General features: G+C 38.3%; 1 protein-coding gene and 1 long non-coding RNA gene across 2 annotated transcripts; one reads left to right on the forward strand and one right to left on the reverse strand.

The window, feature by feature from the left end:
• Positions 1-230: 230 nt before the first annotated feature.
• On the reverse strand, positions 231-1,913 carry LOC120080350 (E3 ubiquitin ligase BIG BROTHER-related). The gene has a single exon (XM_039034992.1). It carries the CDS (start codon positions 1,842-1,844, stop codon positions 582-584), a length of 1,263 nt encoding a protein of 420 aa, XP_038890920.1. The 5' UTR covers positions 1,845-1,913; the 3' UTR covers positions 231-581.
• Positions 1,914-2,535: 622 nt separating this feature from the next.
• Positions 2,536-8,098, forward strand: LOC120080463. The gene is made up of 4 exons (XR_005482520.1): positions 2,536-2,943; positions 3,454-4,174; positions 4,482-4,931; positions 8,046-8,098. It is a non-coding gene; the product is annotated as an uncharacterized LOC120080463 (long non-coding RNA).
• The last annotated feature ends 14,131 nt before the right edge of the window (positions 8,099-22,229 follow it).

Raw genomic sequence — 22,229 nt, forward strand, 5'->3', positions numbered from 1 at the left:
GAAGATAACAATCCCAAACACACACAAAAGGCCAAAGCACATCCACTAAGATTTCTATGTCCAATAACCGGATGAGTAAGTATTAATAATCAGAACCCGATGACAGAAGCATCATCCTCCCCATGTCTATTAAGCTAACTTAACAGAACTATTTTTACCCAAAATCAAGCAATTGCGCCACACTAAAGTTTACGCCAGGAGGTTCCTATTTTAACAAGTTTACCAACGAATACTCAAGCATATAAATATACATTCACACGTAAAAAATTTCAAAGCCCAGCACTTAGTATGTCTTGTGTCTCAATCATTATAATTCCTAAATTGAATTCAACAAAGGTAAGTAAGAGATGAAATAATTCCCCCCTACTATTAGTAACTAAAACTTACCAAGCATTGAATCGCTATGGATACCCTTGAGGACAATTTGAGCGTATCAACAGCAATGCTAGTAGTTCCACGCGGAGAATTTGTAAAACAAATACTTACCACAAAACCTTTACAAATGCAAAATCGTAAGCAACGTTCTTCATCTAAGAGTGACCCTATTCACAGGTTGCATTTCACATATTGCACTAATAATATTAAGCTATTAGCTCAAAATTGTACCTGACCTGCAAATCCGATTGCAGGCCACCACTCGCCCTCTGACTCTGCCTACGCTCATAATCTGGATCATCTGTTGGCAACTCATACCGACAAACAGGGCATGTGTTTCGAATATTCAGCCATGGAAGAATGCAATCATCATGGTAATAGTGGCCACAGGGAAGCTTCCTCACCTTCTCTTCCATTGAGAATTTATCCTTACAAACCGCACAAACAACAACTTCCTCTGTCAGCTTATTCTCTGTTTTTAACTCAACCAGAGGAAGATTTTCCACAGCACTCTTAGCAGCTGGAGGACTACCCTTCAAAGCATTATCATTTTCAACGAATTGTCCAAAAAGGGTATCGTATTCTGCTGCATACATGTAATCATCTTGGTCCGCTATGTACGCCTCAGTATCATTATTCCTTCCGATATCGTTCATTACCAATAGGATTTCCCATCGACCCGCCTCTTCTCCCGATTCTTCTTCATTGGAAAAACCCGATGCAAGAGACAATTCCTCAGCTCTATCTACCACTACGCTCGAATTTTCCCTTTCATCCACCCGTTCCTCCACCTCCTCCCACTCAAAATCCTCGTACGAAATCCTCTGGCCCTGAAAACAAAAGCTGAAGTTATCCGAGACAGGATTCGAACTTTCAACCCAATTACCATCATTCAACCCATCGTCCCCTGTCACGACTTGCAAAGCACCAATCATCCCATGATCAGAATCAGAATCCGAATCCACATCAACAACACGAAGGCCACTAGTAATGGAATCCGCAATTTGCATGCCTATATCCACCTCCGAAACCCGTGTATCAGATTCAACAGCGAACGTCGACCAGAGCTCCTCAATATAATTAGATTCAATCTCACCGCTATCTTCAAATCCCGAAATGCCCAAATCATTAGCAGAACGCGTAAATGAGTCCAGCGCAGAATCCAAACCTCGATCGTTATCGCGTAAATGATCGGTGAAGCTACGATTCTCGAAAAGATCAGTGACAAAGCAATTGACATCGCGGTCGGAGTCGGAATCCGAGTCGGAAAACCAATCGGTCTCGAAAGGGAGGGAATCGTCAGCAGATGTGGCGATGGTAGCAAAAGGATTGAAATCCATGGGGTCTGGGAGATCGTCGCGACGGTGGGATGGGATAGACGGCGCCGGAGAAGGTGAATTGGAGTGGGTTTGATCGGGAAGAGGCATGTTAGGTTGAAGATGAAGTTTAGGAATGGAGAAAAAGGCCATAGAAATTTTGGGGGAAAATTTACAAATTGGGGATTTTGACGAAGTCAGGCATTTTATATGCCCTTCTTCTTCATTCCTCCATAAAAACGTACATTTTAGATATTTATTCTTTTAATAATATTTCTTTTCAAAATAAAAGTTTTGTAATCAAATTTGATGTATAAGAGAGAGTAAAACCATGTGCTTAACAAAACATTAATTTTAATCAAAGTGGTTTAATTAATATCATTAATTATTTGTGTTTAGTCAATTTAGCATAAATAATGAGAATATGGGTCAATTTCTACCATTATTATAAATTTCAGAGTCTAATTTTAACGCGGTAGAAGTTTAGAGGTTTAATTTTTACAATTGAAAGTTTAATGGTGTAATTGCCACTATCACCATACTAATGATTTTTGCTATTTGCCTAAAAATTATATATGATTCAATTAATAGTCCATAAATGAAAAAATAATTTTAATCCAACCGAACTAACATATGATATATGTGTTAATGAAATTCTATTTTACCCTTATTCTTTTTAATAAATTTCTATTTTACACTTTCTAGATGGGACCCTCGACTATAAATAATTTTATATATTCTATTTTATTCTTTTTATAACTCCAATCTTATTTAGCTTGCACATCAATTCCAGAATTCAAAAGGTTTATAGCATAAAGAATTTCATTTTTGTTTTACTATTTACATTCTAGTTTTAGAAAAGAATATGTATGCATATATTATAGAAAAATGGTTTTAAATGAAAAAATTGTTGAAAATATTTTTAAATATAATAAAATGGGTCAAATTTCATAAAATGACCCAAAAACCAGAAACTTTTCTACCAATGACCTCTTCCTAAAAACTTTTCAACTACTAATCTTTTGCCCATGCGAAATTCCAAAATTACTCCTAATTTTAAAAATCCTTCAGACTGTTTACTTACCTCTACGAATATTTTACAACGATAGGTCCTTTCATTTCTTTCATTTCCTTCTCAATCTTCGAAGATTTTTCTCTCAAATTTGCTCCCGTTTTCTCTTCGAACTTCAGCTGGGAACTCCTCACACGTTTCTCTTCAAACTTCATTACCACCGTCGTCGTGATCTGAAAGGTATGAGATTCTTCTCCTTGAAGAATGCATGTTGATATTCGAGGTTTGACTATCTTTTAAGGTTTAATCGCATATTTATTCGTAATCCATCGTTGAAAGAATACTAAGCGATCAGATAGAGAATACTAAGCGAGCATTTAGAGAATATTGAGCGATCGTTTAGATATTGCTAAGCGATTAGATATAGATTACTAAGCGATCGAATAGAGAATACTAAGCGATCGTTTAGATATTTATTGTGTGATCGTTTAGGTTTATATCGTGCAATCGTTTAGATATTTGTTATGCGATTGTTTAGCTAACTGTTACTTGATCATTTAGATATCTGTTATGCGATTGTTTAGTTTTCATTATGTGATCGTTTAGTTTTTGTTATGCAATTGTTTAGGTTGTGTAGACGATCGTTTAGATTTTCTAGATGAACGTTTAGATTTTCTTGTAATGTACACGATTGTCAGTTTGGTAAGATGGTGATTATTTACTAATTTTTGTAATGTGCATGATTATCAGATTGGTAACATGGTCGTCCCTACTACAGTCGCTTGCCAAGTCCACAAAATTGTCCCTATGATTAAGAATCAGTTAACAGAAGATCAAATGAGACTGTATAGGAAAACGACCTTTGGTCCACTGCTGGATATAGATATTGTTTTTAATGGACAACTTTTGCACCATTTTCTGTTAAGGGAGGTAGCAGATGCAAACCCAGATGTTATATCATTCAACATTCTAGGGAAGAAGGTAACATCAAACCCAGATGTTATATCATTCAACATTCCAGAGAAGAAGGTAACATTCTCCCAAGAGAATTTTAACTTGATAACTGGCTTGTGGCCGACCAGGAAAATAGTAGAAAGAGAAACAAGCGGTAAAAGGTTGCGAGAACTCATTCTTGGACCTAAGGACCCAAATGGAAAGGATAGTTCTTGCAAGGACGTGGAGACCGCATTCGAGAACTTCAACTTAACTGGGATGCTGTCAAGGTTATATTAGCACTGTTTATTGAAACTATGATGATTGGAAAAGACAAAAAAAACCCAGTTTGATGTGAATTGTCGATGACCACGACGTCTTCATACATTACAACTGGTCTTCTCTCTTTTATCGATGTACATTGAATAGCATGAAGATTATCACGCGCAGGAAGAAGGAGGCATATGATTCAAAGAAAGTAAAATGTGATCATCATGCCTTACATTACTGTATAAAGGGATTCGTACTTGCTTTCCAGGTATTTACTTTTGTTTCTGATTCACTTTAATATACATTGAACCTGTGTGTTATGTACATGTAACAAAGTTTCTATATCATAGGTTTTGGCTACGAAATTTTATCTACATCAATTAAGTTCATAACCACCAAAGTTAGCAATGTTGAAATTCCTAAAATTCTTAGATGGACTTGTTCTCGTGCTCCATCTTATAAATCATTAAGCAATAAAGTTTTCCACCCAAAAAAAGTAAGTAATTGATCGCTTCTGACATGCTCATTTGTTTATAGTTTCATGCATTCTGACTTGCTCATTTGTTTATGTACAGACTATTGTTGTGTCGAGACTTGTACCTAGCGCAGAGGAGATAAGGTACAAGGAGGACCGACTGGAAGGACTTAATGTGGTTCCTGTTGTTGGAGCAAGAAGGATTGAAGGGGTTGAACACTAAATCGATACTCACGAGTCCTTTAGGGGGCATAAAGAGCATGAACTCCATGTAGAAAGCTCTGAAAATGTGCAAGGTATAGAGCCAGAACCATGTATGTCGGTTCAGGATAACCTAATAAAGCCGGAACCACGTAGGTAACAGAAGTCCTCAATACATCGTCATTCCAAATCATACAAGATTCTTAGGGCTGAAATTAAAGAAGTTCACAAATATTTGGCAAACTTGACTACCATGGTCTGTCAAATGGTAAATACATTTACTATCCAGCATCATCTGATGGGCCAACAATTGAACGCAATAAAGATGATGGTTCATCGTCTGAATAAGGTATGCATTTCTAGATGATAAGTTAAATATTCCGATCGTTTAGATCATATTAAACAATTGTTTTGATAGTCTTAAATGATCTTTTAGATTTTCTAAACGATCGTTTACATATTCTTAAACGATCGATTACCTTCCTTGAAAGAATAGTTCGTTTGATATGTTTAGGATAGTAATTGTAGGATTGTATCAGCAACAGCGGAAGCACAAGGATCATCTAAGCACTCAAATTCACTAATTTTGGCAAAATATAAAGCATGCTCTTGCAGAAAACAAGTGAGTTTCAAGACATACCTCTTGTAGAACTTCTTTAAAGCTCCTTATCCAGCTGTTATCTTCTCCGAATCTTGTTGCAGACCACCTCAAAATCTTCCCCACTATTCTCTTGGTGCACTAGATTGAGTTGTGGGACTCAAAACAAGCTTGAATCAAGGGATGAAGGAGAAAAGTTTACAATAGCAATCTTGGTGAAGAACCCTTTCTTCAACCCGAATTTTCTCTGAAATTCTCTATAGATTGCATGCCCGAATTTCACTCCAATCTCTTCATTATATTGTAGATTAACATGCAAAAGAGAGAGTTGCATGAGTTGCAGCTCATGCTTGGAGAAGACAAGACAAAGATGAAAGCTTTTGTGTGAGCAAGTTGAAAGATGGATAATGGAAAATAAGATTTTTCCATTTTGTGTTTTGTTTTCTAATTTTTCAATTTTATCATAAAATCAAAAATTATTTTTCCAAAATACATTTTGATTTTAAAAATTGAAAAATGTAATTAATTTCATAAAATAATTTTTAAATAAAACTAATTAATTTAATATCAAATATTAAATTAATTTTAACACATATCCATCTTTATATATTTAAATCATATTTAAATATAAATTCTCCTATTCCGTTTAATTCTCAAATTAAACACGTAATTATATCTCATATAATTACTAATTTCCTTAATTCTAATTTGAACGTTTCAAATTAACTTATCACTGCATTTTAGAGCTAGTCTATTGCGAGCTAGTAGGGAGACCTGACGAACCTACAGATCATGGGCTCCAACGATCCGAGATTAATTGGTTAAACTCATTAGACCAGATTAATCCACATTCGTTAACTAATGGGTCATTCCACTAAAGCCCATAGTTGCACTCCCCTCACTGTAGATATATTATGTCCACATGATTTAACCATAATCAGCAAATCGACCCTTCCCAAGTTGTTTATAATAACGATTGGGTCAAATATTTTTTTTACCCCCGAGATTACGTCTTATTCCTAAAGTCCCTACTGATCCTCTAATGAACAAATGGGTTTTGATCCAATCACTAAACCAAAGTCTCTCAGCCCAGTGAGAGGGTGGGGCCCCTTGTTCAAGATCTGGATTCAGTACTTGAGAGAACAACCTTTCGCCTATCCCTAAATCGGGTAGGCGTGAACTCCGTCTTGCACCCTATGTCTCCAGCTATCTATCCGGTCTTACCCCTGAAATGGGAGTCTTATTGAGCTAGCACTGTTGAGCCAACCCTCACTTATGAAAATCTAAGGGCAATCCCGAATAAACAGGAATTCATAGTTATCTCAGGATTAAGAGCGAGTTACCTAGGTCATCTAGGTGAAATAGTCAATCTTATACAGTAAACATCGTTATAAAGTAAGAGTGACTTATTTCTTGGTTCTGGTCTTATGCAAACTCATTGCATAGGACGCCCTCACTCCTCATGTCATAACATATACGAATTAGGATCACATCGTATGTAGCATTTTACAACTCTTTGTAACAACTACAGAGTAGGCTGCATTCAATGGTGTTACCAGAATAAGGTACCTAACCTTATTCATGTACCATGGATCATTTTAACTATTTACTCGAACCTGATCTACTCTTATATCTCCACATAAAGTTCAAGTACTCATAAAATAGTCATGGGTCTTAGTTTATTGGTTTAGTTTATTGGTTCACGTCATGCTTTGGATGTAGGGCAAAATTTTTAGGTTGCTGAAGTTGTCGTCAAGCCGAGTAAAGGGGTAGTCGACGAATCTTGGTGAAGAGTAAGGCTCTAAACTTATGTGGGTTGTTAAGCATGTTGTATGTTTATGAATTTCTCGATTTAAGTTTGACTGAACCATGGACTGCGGCCTAAAATAATTTGCCATGATGTTGGGTGTTAGGTTTGGATCTTGAGGTCCTGGTGTCTTTGTTTAGGGTGTTTTTAAGTTTGATCCTGTGGGTTTTCGGTTTCGTTGGACAAGGAAGAGGTTGAGCTTGCTAGTTTTTGGAGTTTGCGAGTAAAGGTAAGTAATCTTATCACTGGAACTGCCCACGGGCCAGGCTCTAGTTATATGTTAGCATGATAAGTGTATGTTATGGTAAATGTCAGCATGCTGATTGACAGTATGACTTGAATCAAAGTATGTTCTGGCACAAATTCTGATTTATTTACATACACACCTAAGTGCTTAATCGTTAGTATGTGATAGTATGTATTTTCATATGTCGATGTCTGATCTGCTGCCGTTGAGGCATACTTGTATGTTTTGGATTTATGATATAAGTTATACATAGATGATGTATAATATGTTGTTAAGAATTATGGGTATGTGATGCAGCCATGGTATTAAGGATTTTTATGTATGCTTTAGAACTGTAAAATGTTGAATCTTAGCACGGTAGGGCTGTGTGAATATCCTCATTGATTAGTTAGATGCTCACCAGTTTGTGTCTCCTTCGGGATTCACCAGTTTGTGTTTCCTTCGGGATTCACCAATTGGTATTTCCTTCGAGATTCACCAGTTTTGTGTTTCCTTCGGGATTCACCAGTTTGTGTTTCCTTCGGGATTCACCAGTTTTGTGTTTCCTTCGGGATTCACCAGTTTTGTGTTTCCTTCAGGATTTACCAGTTTGGGTTTCCTTCGGGATTCACTAGTTTTGTGTTTCCTTCGGTATTCACCAGTTCTGTGGGCATACTTAACTACAATAGGATAAGACTCAATCTCTTATATGTTACATGTATTTATGTGCCATATGTGGGTATCTAGAGGACATAGATGCCTAGCCTGACCCCAGTGGTGTGGTTACTTACTGAGTATTTTATACTCATTCTTTCTTATGTTGATGTTTCAGGTAAGGGTAAAGATGCACCAGCGATGACGCAGCGGAATTCATGATCGAGCCACTAGGACTAGTTTTTACGCTTCCGCATCATGAGATTTAGAGTTCTTTTCATGTTTTCCTCAATGTTTAGTTTTGATGTTTGAAACTTATTGATAAGAATTGTTTTCATATGTACTTATTAACATTTATGATTTATGGGTACCCTATTATTGTTTTTAACAATTGTATTTAATAAATATCTTTTGAACTTCTCTTGTTTCTAATTAGTATTTATTTCAAATGATTGAGCGTCGTTTTAAATTCTTTGTATGCATTTATTTTAGTAACGACCTTACCTAAGTCCTAGGGGGTCGGGTCGTTATAATATTTGTCGTCATCTTGTCATACCTACAATGAACTTGATAAACATTTCCCCACCAATGTAATCCAACCTTCTTAAGATAGGCTGTCACACCAGGATATTGATGGAGCTTAGGCCAATACATCTGAAACTCAGACATTCTATAAGCTTTCGTCGCTAGGTAGAAGTATGGGATTGTGTCCTTATTCTTGAATTTGTCAACCAAATTGTTTTGAATATGGTATATACATAGAACATGAAATGCATTAAGGAATATACTTGCAACGGCCTTTGCACTTGAGATGTGACGAACTGATATAATCACTAAATTCATAACATCTCCTATTAAAGCCTTCAAATGAGTCATGGATCAAGTCTATAATGCATCGTTCTCACCATCTACAATACTGAAGGCGATAGGATATATGTTATTATTGCCATTGATACACATTGTTATTAACAACACACCTTTGTATTTCTCATGCAAATGGGTCCCATCAACAACGATTACTAGGCGGATGCAGTTCAAAAAACCCCTAACACACAGACCAAGTGCCATGAAGATGTACTTAAAGTATTGCCCGTCCTCCACTTCAACCTCAAATCGTACCTAGATTTGCAAGCTTAAGTACCTCGCCATATGCCCTAGCAATAGCATATGATCCTTCCGGCGAACCTCGTGTGAACACCAATCCGTATTCTCTAGCATGATGTGAAACCTGGATCTCAATTTCTCTACTTAAGCAGGTAATTAAGGGAATTAACTAAGTATGAGTTAAATCCTATGTTGAAGAGAAGGAAATTTCAAGTGTTGAATGGATTTTCCTTGAGTAGCTTTGAGATAAGCCTTAACTTATAGAATATTGGCTAAATGTAAAGGCAAAAGAAACAATGCGTTGGGTGTTAGGAAACATTGAACGGATGAGATGAGGCTAAGTGTAGTATGAAGTCGAAGGTGTTGGCATGGCCAAGAGTTGCTCATGTGTAGAGGTTGCGTGAGCGAGAGCGGAGAGAGCGAGATAATAAGCGTAAGGCGATGAGCAAAAAAATTATTATAAGCGGAGAGAGTGGAGAGAACGGATGTGTTTAGTCAATTTAGCAATGAGAATATGGGTTCAATTTCTATCATTATTATAAGTTTCAGAGTCTAATTTTAATGCTTTAGAAGTTTAGAGGTTTAATTTTTACAATTGAAAGTTTAATGGTGTAATTGTCACTATCACCATACTAATGATTTTTTCTATTTGCCTAAAAAAATTATATATGATTCAATTAATAGTCCATAAATGAAAAAATAAGTTTAATCCAATCGAACTAACATATGATATATGTGTTAATGAAATTCTATTTTACCCTTATTCTTTTTATAAAATTTCTATTTTACACTTTCTAGATGAGTCGACTATAAATAATTTTATATATTCTATTTTATTCTTTTTATAACTCCAATCTTATTTAGCTTGCACATCAATTCCAGAATTCAAAAGGTTTATAGCATAAAGAATTTCATCTTATGCAGCTGAGTTCCCAGCTCCTAAGAATTTCAAAATGGTGGGTTTGAATCGATGACCTGGCCACTCACACCCATACAAATCAAAGGACCACCCTCAATGGCAGGAGTTCCCAACTCACTCGGGATTAAGGTCATATTACCTATAGTCATCCTACTGAAATGAAGTCTCTGTCATGAATGGTGTTATATAACGAGGCATTAATATTTCATGGTCAGGTCTTATACAAACTATACAAACTCTTTGTATAGGATGCCCCCACACACATGTCCCCAACACGAATGATCAGGATCAAACCATTTGTGACAAGTCACAACGCTTGTGACCATTCCACAAACCGAGCCGCATCCGTAGCGTTACCAGGATAAGGTTTCCCTCCTATATCCATATACTACAGACCATTTTAGTTATCACTCAAGATATGATTCACTTATATGTCACCATATACATGTTTAAGTCACATATAGATAACCGAGGATTTATGTTTATTGCTTTGTGGTAAAGCAAATAAAACAATTAACCGAGCAAAAATACAAGTTGTGAAGTAAATATCATATATTAACAACACAAGCATTCGTACAAACTGTTTAAAAACTACATGACATGATAGTTTAGGGAATCAACCCTAATAGTTGCGTGATAGATGCAGATGCCCTAGTCCAACCGCGGGCGATCCTATAGACTCATGCTCCGTAGGTGACCCTTAAACACTATAGCCGTGAGAGCCTTCGTAAACGAGTCAGCAACATTAAAATGGCCTGGGTTAGACCGATCTGTCTCATCTCCTCAACATCTTGAGGCGTCTTAGGACAAACTTCCTTAGACAAAGTAACTCCATGCCTGAACGGCATTAGGCCCCTCCTAGAGTCCTACATCGAGTACTTGAGCAACAACTTGTCAATGTACGATGCCTGAGACAGTGCTAGCACTTTATTCTTACAATCTGGAAAGATCTGTATACCTAGAACAAACTGAGCCACTCCCAAATCTTTCATTTGGAATTGGGTCACTAGCCAGTTCTTAACTGCAGTCAGTAGACCTACATCATCCCAATGAGTAGGATATCGTCTACATACAACACTAAGAAGACTACTGAAGCGTTGATGATCTTCTTGTAGACATAAGGTTCATCAATGTTTTGGTCAAAGCCATACGACTTGATCACAGTATCAAACCGTATGTTCCAAGATCAAGATGCCTATTTCAATCCAAAATGGACAGATTCAGTTTGTAAACCTTTTGATCTTGACCTTGGGATATGAATCCCTTTGGCTGCACCATATAAATGGTCTCCTCAAGATTGCCATTCAGAAAGGCTGTCTTGACGTCCATTTGCTAGATCTCATAATAATAATAAGCTGCAATGGACAGGAGGATGCAGATCGACTTTAACATGGAAACAGGCGAGAAAGTATCCTCATAGTCGACTCCCTCTACCTGGGTATAACCCTTTGCCACAAGTTGAGCCTTGAAGTTCTATACCTTCCCATCAACACCCCGTTTGCGCTTGTAGATCTGATCTACAAGATCCCATACTGAGTTGAAGTACATCGACTCAGTCTCTAGATCCATGGCCTTGACCCATTCATCCCGGTCAACATCCTCCATTTCCTTCTTATAAGACAACAGATCCTCAATGTCGCCATCTGCTACCATAGCAAGGATTTCCGTGAAGCCCAAATAGCGAACGGGTGGGTTCGCAACCCTCCCACTACATCGAGGTTCCTTCAACTCTTGAGGTGGAACAGACCTACTGGATGAACTCCCATCAACAACTCTTGTTGATGTAGAAGGCTCTTTAATAACTCTTGTTGAAGTTTCAGTAGTTTCATTGGAAAGTTCACGTAACACGACTTTACTTCATGGACTGTGCTCCCTTATATGATCCTCCTCCAGGAAAGTAGCATTTGTTGAAACAAACACCCTATTTTCCGTTGGATCATAAAAATAACCCCCTTGTGTACCTTTGAGGTAGCCTACAAAGAGGCATAACCTCGACCATGGTTCCAACTTCTTGGGATTAGCCTCAAGCACATGTGCAGGGCAACCCTAAATGCGAAAGTGACGTAAACTAGCTTTACGCCCGTTCCACAACTCCAGAGGTGTTCTTGCAAAACTCTTGAAGGAAATACAGTTGAGTATATACACCGCAGTCTCCACTGCGAAACCCCAAAACGAGTCCGGTAAGGAAGCGTAACTTATCATCGAGCGAACTATGTCTAACAAGATTCTATTTCTCCTCTCCGCTACACCATTCTGCTGAGGTGTACCCAGCGCTGAGAGTTGGGAAACGATTCCATGTTCTATCAAATAGTCCTGGAATGTCAAGTCTAAAAACTCTTCACCCTAATCCGATCGAAGTGTTTTAATCCGTCTATCCAATGCATTTTCATCTTCAACCTTGAACTCTTTGAACTTTTCAAAGGATTCAGACTTCCGTCGCATAAGATAAACATACCCGTGCCTGGAGTAATCATCAGTAAAATTGATAAAATACTCATAGCCATCTCGGGCTCGTACATTCATAGGACCACAAAGGTCAGAATGTACTAACTCAAGATGCTCCTTGGCTCTTGAACCTTTTCCAGTAAAAGGTTGTTTAGTCATCTTACCCTCAAGGCAAGATTCGCACACAGGTAAAGAATTTTCTTCTAACTCACTTAGAAGTCCATTCTTCACCAATCTCTCAATCCTATTGAGATTGATGTGCCCTAAACAAAGATGCCAAAGTTGGGCATTTTCTTTTGGAGAAATTCGTCGACGTTTTGATTGAGTTACGGCAGTTATGAACAATTCAGTATTATAGAGGGAATTAATAGCTAACGGCCTTAGCACATATAAATTTGATTCCAGATTTGCTGTGCAAATAAAAACACCATCTTTATGAATAAACGCTTTATCCATATTAAACGAGATAGTATATTTATATTGCAATAAACACTTTACAGAAATAAGATTCCTTTTTAGTTCAGGAACTATATATACATCATTTAAAATAAGAAACCTATTCTGTAAAGCTAACTGGAGTCCTCCCACTGCCACAGCTAAGACGACGTACCCGGTGCCTACTCGCATCGTCATCTCACCTGCCTCCAGCTGTCGCCAAGATCTAATCCCCTGAAAAGAAGAACAAACATGATTAATGGCCCCTGAATTAATTATCCAGGCAGAATCATCATTCTCCACTAAACAAGTTTCAAGCACAAGTAAATCACATTTACCTTTATCGGCCTTGGCTGCTTTCTTTTCTTTCAGATATCGAGGACAGTTCCTCTTCTAGTGTCCATCTTGGTTGCAATAGAAACATTTTCCCTTAGTAACTTTTGGACGCCTCCTTGAGGCGACAGGCGGTAGGTTAGCAGGTGCCTTCCTTTTTCCCTTACCACCCTTCTTCTTCTTCCCCTTTGTAAAGTTAGAAGCAGAAGGTGCAGACTTTGTGCCTGAGGTCGAACCTCTATGGAACGTACTGGAGGATGAAGCAACATTTGCCTCACCTTTCTACCTCTTCTTACTTTTCAATAAAGATTGGTATGTCTGCAACTCGTTGAGGAGAGTTGTAAGGTTATACTTCACTTTGTTAAGAATCACATTACTAACAAAGTGCAGGAAGCTTTTCGGAAAAGAATGCAGAATTATCCTAACCTAGTTGCCCTCATCGATAGTAGACCCATTCAACTCTGCCACATTAAAGTGGACCATCATGTTTAGCACATGTTCACGAATAGAGGTGCCTTCTTACATTTTGGAGTTGAATATGTATTTAAGAGCCTCATGCATAAGCTGTTTAGACGGTTGTCTAAACATCCCCCGTAGGGACTCCATGATCTCACGCGCTGAGACCATAGGCTCATGTTTCTTGGCAAGGACTTCAGAAAGACTTGCCAAAATGTAGGCTCGGGCCTTCTCATTTGCCCTTGTCCATCGCTCGTATGCCTCCTGAACATTTCAAGCGGTATTTGGAGCTGAAATAGGAGGAAAGCCTCCGTGAGAGCAAACATGAGATCCTCGATGATTAGGATCGTCGTGATCATGTGTTTCCATGTTGCGAAATTATCGCTAGTAAGTTTTTCGGCGCTTAACAACGATAACGTGGTTGTTGCAATTTGAAAATGTTACTGAAAATACGAACAAAACTTTATTAGATTTTGCTAAACCACTTTTAAACGAATCAGTTTTGCAAAATAGTTTCAAGTACCCTAAATTATAGACTTCTATTTTGCAATGATGCCCCAGTGAGGCAGAACAAACGCCATCGATGGGGTGATCATTTTCCCCTTCGCTGGGATGAGACATTCTCAACCATTAGGCAGAACCAACTCTTGGAACTGAACCTAACAACCACCATTTTTTGGTCCAGAATCATTAACCTTTAACTATTCTGCGTAAGTGTAACCCCTCGCTTTCGGTGCCAGAGTCCCGCCCTAATGCGCTTACCGTAGGAAAAAGACAGATTAGGACAAGATATTAAGTTACCTTATCCTCTTATAGGAGATCAAATAAAGAAACGCACAAAACTGCTATTCTTTAGGGGGACACTCCTAGGGTGCTTCGAGGCGATGCGCAGTAACTTTATTAAACCTAACGAGGGAGATCGAGGGATATACTGTCGCACTTCCCGCTCCCACTTACTACTGTCTCTTATACACATCTAGATGTGTATAAGAGACAGCCTTGATATTGCCTACCCAAACACCATCCGTTGGGGGGACACGCCAAAGGTGCCGCGAGGCCGAGGATAGATCGCACGATGTAGACTATTTAGGAGAAAATTGAAGGGTTTAAGTGAAGCATCTTATGCCCCAAGTACCTCCCACTGAATGTTCTACCTAGGGATTCATTAACCTAGAAAATCCAGCTATTGATTTTAGTCTAAGTCATCTTTTTAAACTCTGCTCATAAATAACGTTTGTCTATGAAATATGAACAAGTTCAAGTAGTCACATTTAAACACTTTAATGGACTGTCCTTAACTTGAATGCATGCATCAAATATATCTAATTCACCTTTCCAGGTAAGTTCCCAGGTAGGGGTATTACGTTTCCGTCAACTTAAATACCCCAGCCTAGACAGAACCCACCTTAGACAAAAGATCCCTTATACATAGATTTGCTACACTTTAACCTTTTATTAGCTAATTTAATCCCATTAAACTGACTAAAAGATTAAAGCCTTAGGGTTGCTAATCATATTAGAACCGTGATCTTAGGTCTATGTAATCCAAGTTTTAAACATTTTAAAACCATGAATTAAACCTAAGTAAGCATGCATGTCTTTCTTATTCTTTTTAGTTCTAATTTCTCTTTAACTTTTAAAAAGAAACAACTAAAACCATTGCGCACAACGAGGCATTTATAACTTTTATAAAGTAACCTATGTGTCATGCTTCATGCAATGTTCGGTCATTACTATATATAACTTTTATATAACGCGTAACAACCAAGCAAAATATGTTATCATTCACCCTTATACTATAGTATTTATAATATAAAGATGATGCATGTCAATGCTTTTTATGCATGCATAAATATAACTCTTATATTATACGATGCATGAGCATGCTCTTACATAATTAAAATCATGCTTCTCTAAATTATAACAATTACAATAAAGAGATGATGCATGACCATTGCATAACCTAAGGTGGGATTTACTATATGTGCATACCATATGACATATAAAAAATATACATCGCATGTAATAAATAAAGGATTAATGGACCGGGATGAGTCTTTACAAAAAACTGGAATGAAAAAAATCCTATCTATTACATTTTTCATCGAGCAAACCGGTTCACAAGCGAACCAGGTCTTGAACCGCCAGGAGATCGTCATCATGTAGCAAATTCCAGCAGGTAGACGATCGTTCAGCGCACACTAGACGATAGAAGAATAAGTAAACGATCACGTAGACAACGCGAGGTTGCGAAGCCTGACCGTCCATGTGATCGTGTAGCGTGACGACAGGTAAACGATTTACCTTGAGTTACTAAGCGATCATTTAGTCAGTTACTAAGCGATGAAGCTTGCTGACCTAAACGATCATCTAGCGTTCGCGCTTTAAACGATACGCGAGCGTCTCATCGTCTATATGATGCGTGCAACCAAATAAACGATTTACCTTGCGATACTAAGCAATCGTTTAGTCCTACTAAGCAATGAAGCTTGCTGACCTAAACGATCGTCTAGCGCACCCGTTCGTTAAGCGATCTGCGAGCATCTCATTGTCTACATGACGCGATACTCAGCGATCGCGTACTCGATCGTCAACCCGATGCGACCAACTCTTGATCGCATTCCCCATCGACCAATGCATTCATCAACAATCATGTACTCTTTCATCTTTACGATGCGATGAATAGCAATCGCGTAGAACTTCTTCTGCACGATGCGATCAACCCTAGATCGCCTCCTCCCTCGAAGATCCGCAACGCTTGCCCAGAACTTCGACGAACGACTCAAAACTCCAAACAAACTTAGAATACATACTCGATAACAATTATTAATTCCCATAAACACAGGGGCCTTTACAAACATCTAAAAATGTAAAAGGATTTAAATTAAACTGAGGCTAAACATCCCAAAAACATCCATTAATCTGGCACATCCACAGCAGATTTAACAATTAAACAGCGTAGAAATGCACCCACCTTGAATGTAAAAGTCATTTCGTTGCAACAGATGAAATCGGAGTATCAAAACCTTGCTCTGATACCAATTGAAGGATCTCATACCGAGAGTTCCATGAGCGCGTTCGGATCGCTTCGATCTCACCGTGACCGAAATATAACATTATACATTCAACACATATAGTTATGCAATCAAAACTTAATTAACGGCATGCTACGAACAACAAATAATAAGGGAAAGAGTTTCATACCAGTTGAAAACAATCTTCAATCTTCGGAACTCCAACGCAGCGAAAACTCCAAGCAATCTACCACCGCCCAACAACAGCGTCAACAAAAGCAGCATGAATAACTGCATAGGAACGTCATGGGGACGACACCACCACTAATGAGCCCCAGGTATTCTCGGAGTGAAAATCCAAAGGGTAAACTTTGGTGAATTTGGTAGAGGACGGAGGAAAAACGAGTCGTGTAGGCGATAAGCAAGTGGGAAAGAAACAACGCTATCGTATAGCAAAAGTGCTTATCGCATAGAGGAGCTACGCGATCGTGTAGGATTTGTTGAACGATCGTTTAGGAAAAGGTATACGTTCGTTTAGCTAAATCGGCACACTATACGATCGTTTAGAGAAGTTATCCGATCGTGTAGGCGAGAGTGTGTGATCGTTTAGCGCGAAGTGGACAATCATTTAGGCGAAGAAGCGACTATCATATAAGCTCTCAAGCGATTGTTTTCTTTCACCAACGCGTGCTTCACTTCTCCTTTTGGGATGATTGACGGGCTATCGGTTGCACGATTCATAAACAAAAACTTTTTTCATTTAAACTCATCGGTTACCATAACCGATGCTGTCCACTAACCCACGTCCGAATGTTGAAAAGGGATTAATTATCATATAATTAATCAATAATTAATTAATTAATATAATCATATTATATTTATATCCTATAGTTTGATATCACATATCTACTATAGTATTTTCTCCTATACTTGATATAAATCATATTTATATCTAATTTTCTCCATAAAAATGTATCTCATACATTTACCAATTATATCATATATAATTAACCAGTCCAATTATATCATATATAATCGAACTTCTTCTTGTCAATTTGAACATTTCAAATTAACCCAAATACTGGTTCTCGACTTTATCCAAGCTACCCAGGGGACCTAATGGACCTGTGGGTCGAAGCTCCAATGGTACGTGAATAGCTGACTAAACTTTTTAGCCACGAGATCCACCATCCTTTAACTATCAGTCATTCCACTAAAGACCAATAGCTGAACTCTTCTTACCACAGATATATTTCTGTGTCCATCGGATATAACCAATCATGGGTATGATGACCATTCACAGATGCTCGTAAGTACAGTTAGGCCAATTTACCGTTTTGCCCCTATAGTTACATCTCACTCTTTAAGTATCATTGATTCCTTTAATAAACAATACAACATAGTCCAATTATGTGTGAACACCTCTCGGGCCAGGAGAATGTGTGTGGTGTCACATCGTTCAAGCCCCAGAATCAGCCCTTAAGGGAGCCATCTATCTACTTACCTCTGCCTCGGGGAAGGAATGAATTTCATCTTGTGCAGCTGAGTTCCCAGCTACCAAATCAGACGAACCCCCAAAATGGTAGGTTTGAATCGACAACCTGGCCACTCACACTCATACAAATCAAAAAACCGCCCTCAATGGCAGGAGTTCCCAACTCACTCAGGATTAAGGTCATGTTACCTATGGTCATCCTAGTGAAGTGAAGTCTCTGTCATGAATATAACAAGGCGTTAACACTTCGTGGTCAGGTCTTATACAAAATCTTTGTATAGGACGCCCCTGCTCGCATGTCCCCAACACGAATTATCAGGATCAGACCACCTGTGACAAGTCACAACACTTATGACCATTCCATAAAGCGGGCCGCATCCGTAACGTTACCAAGATAAGGTTTCCCTCCTATATCCATATACTACAGACCATTTTGGTTATCACTTAAGACATGATCCATTTGTATGTCACGACATACATGCTTGAGTCACATACAGATAACCAGGGATTTATGTTTATTGGTTTGTGGTAAAGCAAATAAAACAATTAACAGAGCAAAAATACAAGATGTGAAGTAAATATCATATATTAACAACACAAGCATTCGTACAAACTGTTTAAAAACTACATGACACGATACTTTAGGGAATCAACCCTAATAGTTGCGTGATAGACGCAGATGCTGGGCGATGGGCGATTTACGATAAGCAAATGCGCTAGACGATGAGCGTGTGTGTTACACGATAAGGCGTCAGCGCAGCACGATGGAGCTAAATGATAGGCGCAGCAGTTATGCGATAGCCTATGCGCGAGATCTTTGAGAGCGAGATATCACTAAACGATTGAGCTACACGATGGGGCATAAGTGCTATCGATGGGACGTAGTCACTAGACGATTGGTTACAATGAGAGACAGTGAGAGGGCTGAATGTTAAGCGATAGCGAGTGATTCATTAAACGATGGAGCTAAGTGGTGATGTGCAGGAGCTATAGATGGACTAAATGATGGATCGGTGTTGAGGCTTGCGTTACGCAAGGTTGATGAGCTCATCCGAACAAATGGTTATACCGAGAGGTGGTTAGACTTAAGTTAGTAGGAGCTGGACAAATAAAGTTTCATGCAAAGGAAATCTTACGCATGAGGAAGACAACTCAAGCAGGTGAGTGGCATAAGAGTAGGTGAATGGAAAAGGAGTAGGTGGTGGTAAAACATGGTGCAAACACTCCAAAGAAGGAGGTGTCTTGCGTTGAGGCTTAGTAAAGATGAGAAGGATCATTTCTTTTGGCCTATAAATATCACCACAAAATGTCTCTTCAATGCATAAGCCAAATCCTCTCAAAGAATGTAAGGAAGAGTGTTAGAAGGTGGATTTGGAGGAGACCATGCGTTGATCATGAAGCGCATGCATTGGTAGCAAGACCATGTGTTGATCATGAAGTTCCAAGAGGAGGAGATGTTGTCGGACAGTGAAGTCTAGAAGTAGCATCAACTTGGGATGAAAAGTTCTCCTAGAATACTTGTGCATTTTGAGTGATTCCAAAGCCATCTGAAAGCTTTGAGAGTCTAGTTTTCAAGGTAGGGCTGCCGAAGAAGAAGCTCTAAGGAATCAGGCTGGCAAGTGAGGAAAAGGTAGAAGGGTCGAGCTGTCGGGTAAGCTTGGTCTAGTCTTGATGTTTTGAGGATTCCAGTCAAACCACGAGGAGTTCTAAGCTAAGATTTTAAGGTAAGCTTTTTGAGGCATTTTAGAGCATGTTTGTAGAAGGAAGTATCTCGAGATAAGGCTTATAACTATAAGTAATATAAGCTTAAATTTGAATCGGGATTTTAAGGTTCAAAAGGGAGCCGGGGTAACTAAAGAACTTCTAGAGAGGAAGATTCTTAACTTACCAAGGTGAGTGGTATTTCCCTTAAGTCTTAAAGCATATTTTTTAGAATAAATTGTATATGTTTATGTTATGAATGAATAAATAGCATGAGAATGAGATTATGTGATCGGCATGGTCAGGGGGTCAATAGATCTAGTTCCTAAGCCTCGAATGGAACCTCACGGGATGGTCAGGGGACCGAGAGGTCTAGTTCCTAAGCCTGTGGGGAGGAACCTCGTATGGGATGGTCAGAGGGCCGGCAAGCCTAGTTTTTTAGCCCATGAGCAAGGAACTATGTGCACATAGGGAACAGAGGGAACGCAAAAGAGTAAGCGTTTATGATTTGTATCAGTTAACTATCTACCGTGTGTGCAGGTAGAAAACATACTCATTCTAAGTAGTTATCAGTTTAGCTATCTACCGTATGTGTAGATAGAGTTGAGAGCAGACTCATTCAAAGCTGAAGTTTGAGTATTAACCTCGTATTTATGATATGCTTGTATTATTATGAGTTGAAATAAACTCTAGAAGTTGTTTACCATTCATTGAGCTTTGTGAAGCTCATCCTTTTCTTTCATGTTTTCTTCCCAGGTAGCGAAAGGTGAGGAGTTCCAGGGTGCTACTAAGGTCAAGGTCTGCCACAGCCACAGTCATACTTCTGGGTTTTTTGAGTTGTTGATGTAAACTTTGTAGCTAAGTCTTGGAGTTGTATAAACATTACATTATTGCATTTAAAATTGGCCTAATTAATCAGTTGTTTTATATCTCCTTGACTTAAAGTTTACTGAGAGTAAAGAGGTTCAAATAGGCAGTAGGTATCATAAAAGGGTGGTATCTGCGGTCCCTCACGCCTCTCCTCGGGCTCAGGAAGCGGGCTCGAGGAGGGATGTGACACACGATAAGCTCGCCCGTAACTTATGTTCACTCCATAATCTCGTCGAATGTCCTCAATTATATCTCTCGAGCGGTATGTTCGACTAACTTATTCGTATTTGGACTTGATTAAGTGTCCAATAACCCAACTTTTTTCTTGTCAATAATTATCCATTCTCATTTCAAAAGAACATGTATGTTTGCTTGGATATTTCATCACTTTAAAAGAATCACTTTCTTTCATTTTTTTTCGCATGGACTCTCCATTTGCATTCCTCCATCGAACATGGATAGTTAGGGAGCTCTTTATTGACTTTTTTACACGGCAGTCAAAGTTCTTTCTTATTGCAAGCATCGATAATTTAACTAACAAATCATATTTCGAAAATAAATTTTGACCGACCTTTATATCCTCATCATTCAAACAGTCATGAGGTATTGTGATGAGGTCGTCATACGATGTGCCCTCTGATAGTCTGGGTATATCTACAAATGGTTGGATTGGAATGGTGGAATGCATTTGAACTGAAGGCATCACAACTGGTAGGACGGGAGCAAGTGGGGTTGGAACATGGATATAAGGTATTGGAGAATTTTGTGGTCCTGAAGATTGTCCATATCCATGTTCAGTATCGAACTGTGAAGTACATATGGGTTCACTGTTGTGACCAAACCAAGCTTCACTTCAGTCATCCCCCAAGTTACATGGTTCAATATGATCATTTAGTGAAGACATGGTGTGAATATAACGTGTTGGAATGGTTGCAAACCCATAGTTTTAACTAGTTGAAATGGGTTGATTGGTTGGATTGTAATGTTGGTACCTATTGTCTGTGTGTACTCCATGACTTTCGCAAGGTGTAACTGATACAAATAATGGCATTCGGGATGTATCACTACCTTCTAAAAAAAAGCCAAGGTCTTCATTGTCGATTATGTCGATCATGGGAGCTGGGACCAATAAAGTGTAACAAAATTTGATGTGTATATCAAACATGTCTAGATCGATATTCAGTTGTTGGTACATCATACTCACTAATTCACTGACTGTTATAACTTTCAGACCTTTCATATGACCTCCAACATAATTCCTTTCGAACTCATCCCAATCCCTACCAAATCGTACAAAGATGCGAAGTAGCGTCATTAATCTATAATGGGATAAGCAAATCTTAAGCAAATATTGTAATTTATGATCGACCATTTATAAATACACACACAATCGTATACTAAGTTATAAACGATCGTGTAGTAATTTATAAACGATCATGTAGTAATTTATAAACAATCGTGTAGTACTGTATAAATGATCATTTAGAAATTTATATACGATTGCATATACAATACTAAGTATACAATCATTTATAAATTACTACACGATCATTTATAAATTACTACACATCATTTATAAATTACTACACG

This window comes from Benincasa hispida, chromosome 6 (assembly GCF_009727055.1).
Source record: "Benincasa hispida cultivar B227 chromosome 6, ASM972705v1, whole genome shotgun sequence".
Classification (NCBI taxonomy): Eukaryota; Viridiplantae; Streptophyta; class Magnoliopsida; order Cucurbitales; family Cucurbitaceae; genus Benincasa; species Benincasa hispida.

What these genes read in the sequence shown, in the direction of transcription:
- LOC120080350 (XM_039034992.1), bottom strand. Translation starts at nt 1,844, where the DNA reads ATGGCCTTTTTCTCCATTCCTAAACTTCATCTTCAACCTAACATGCCT.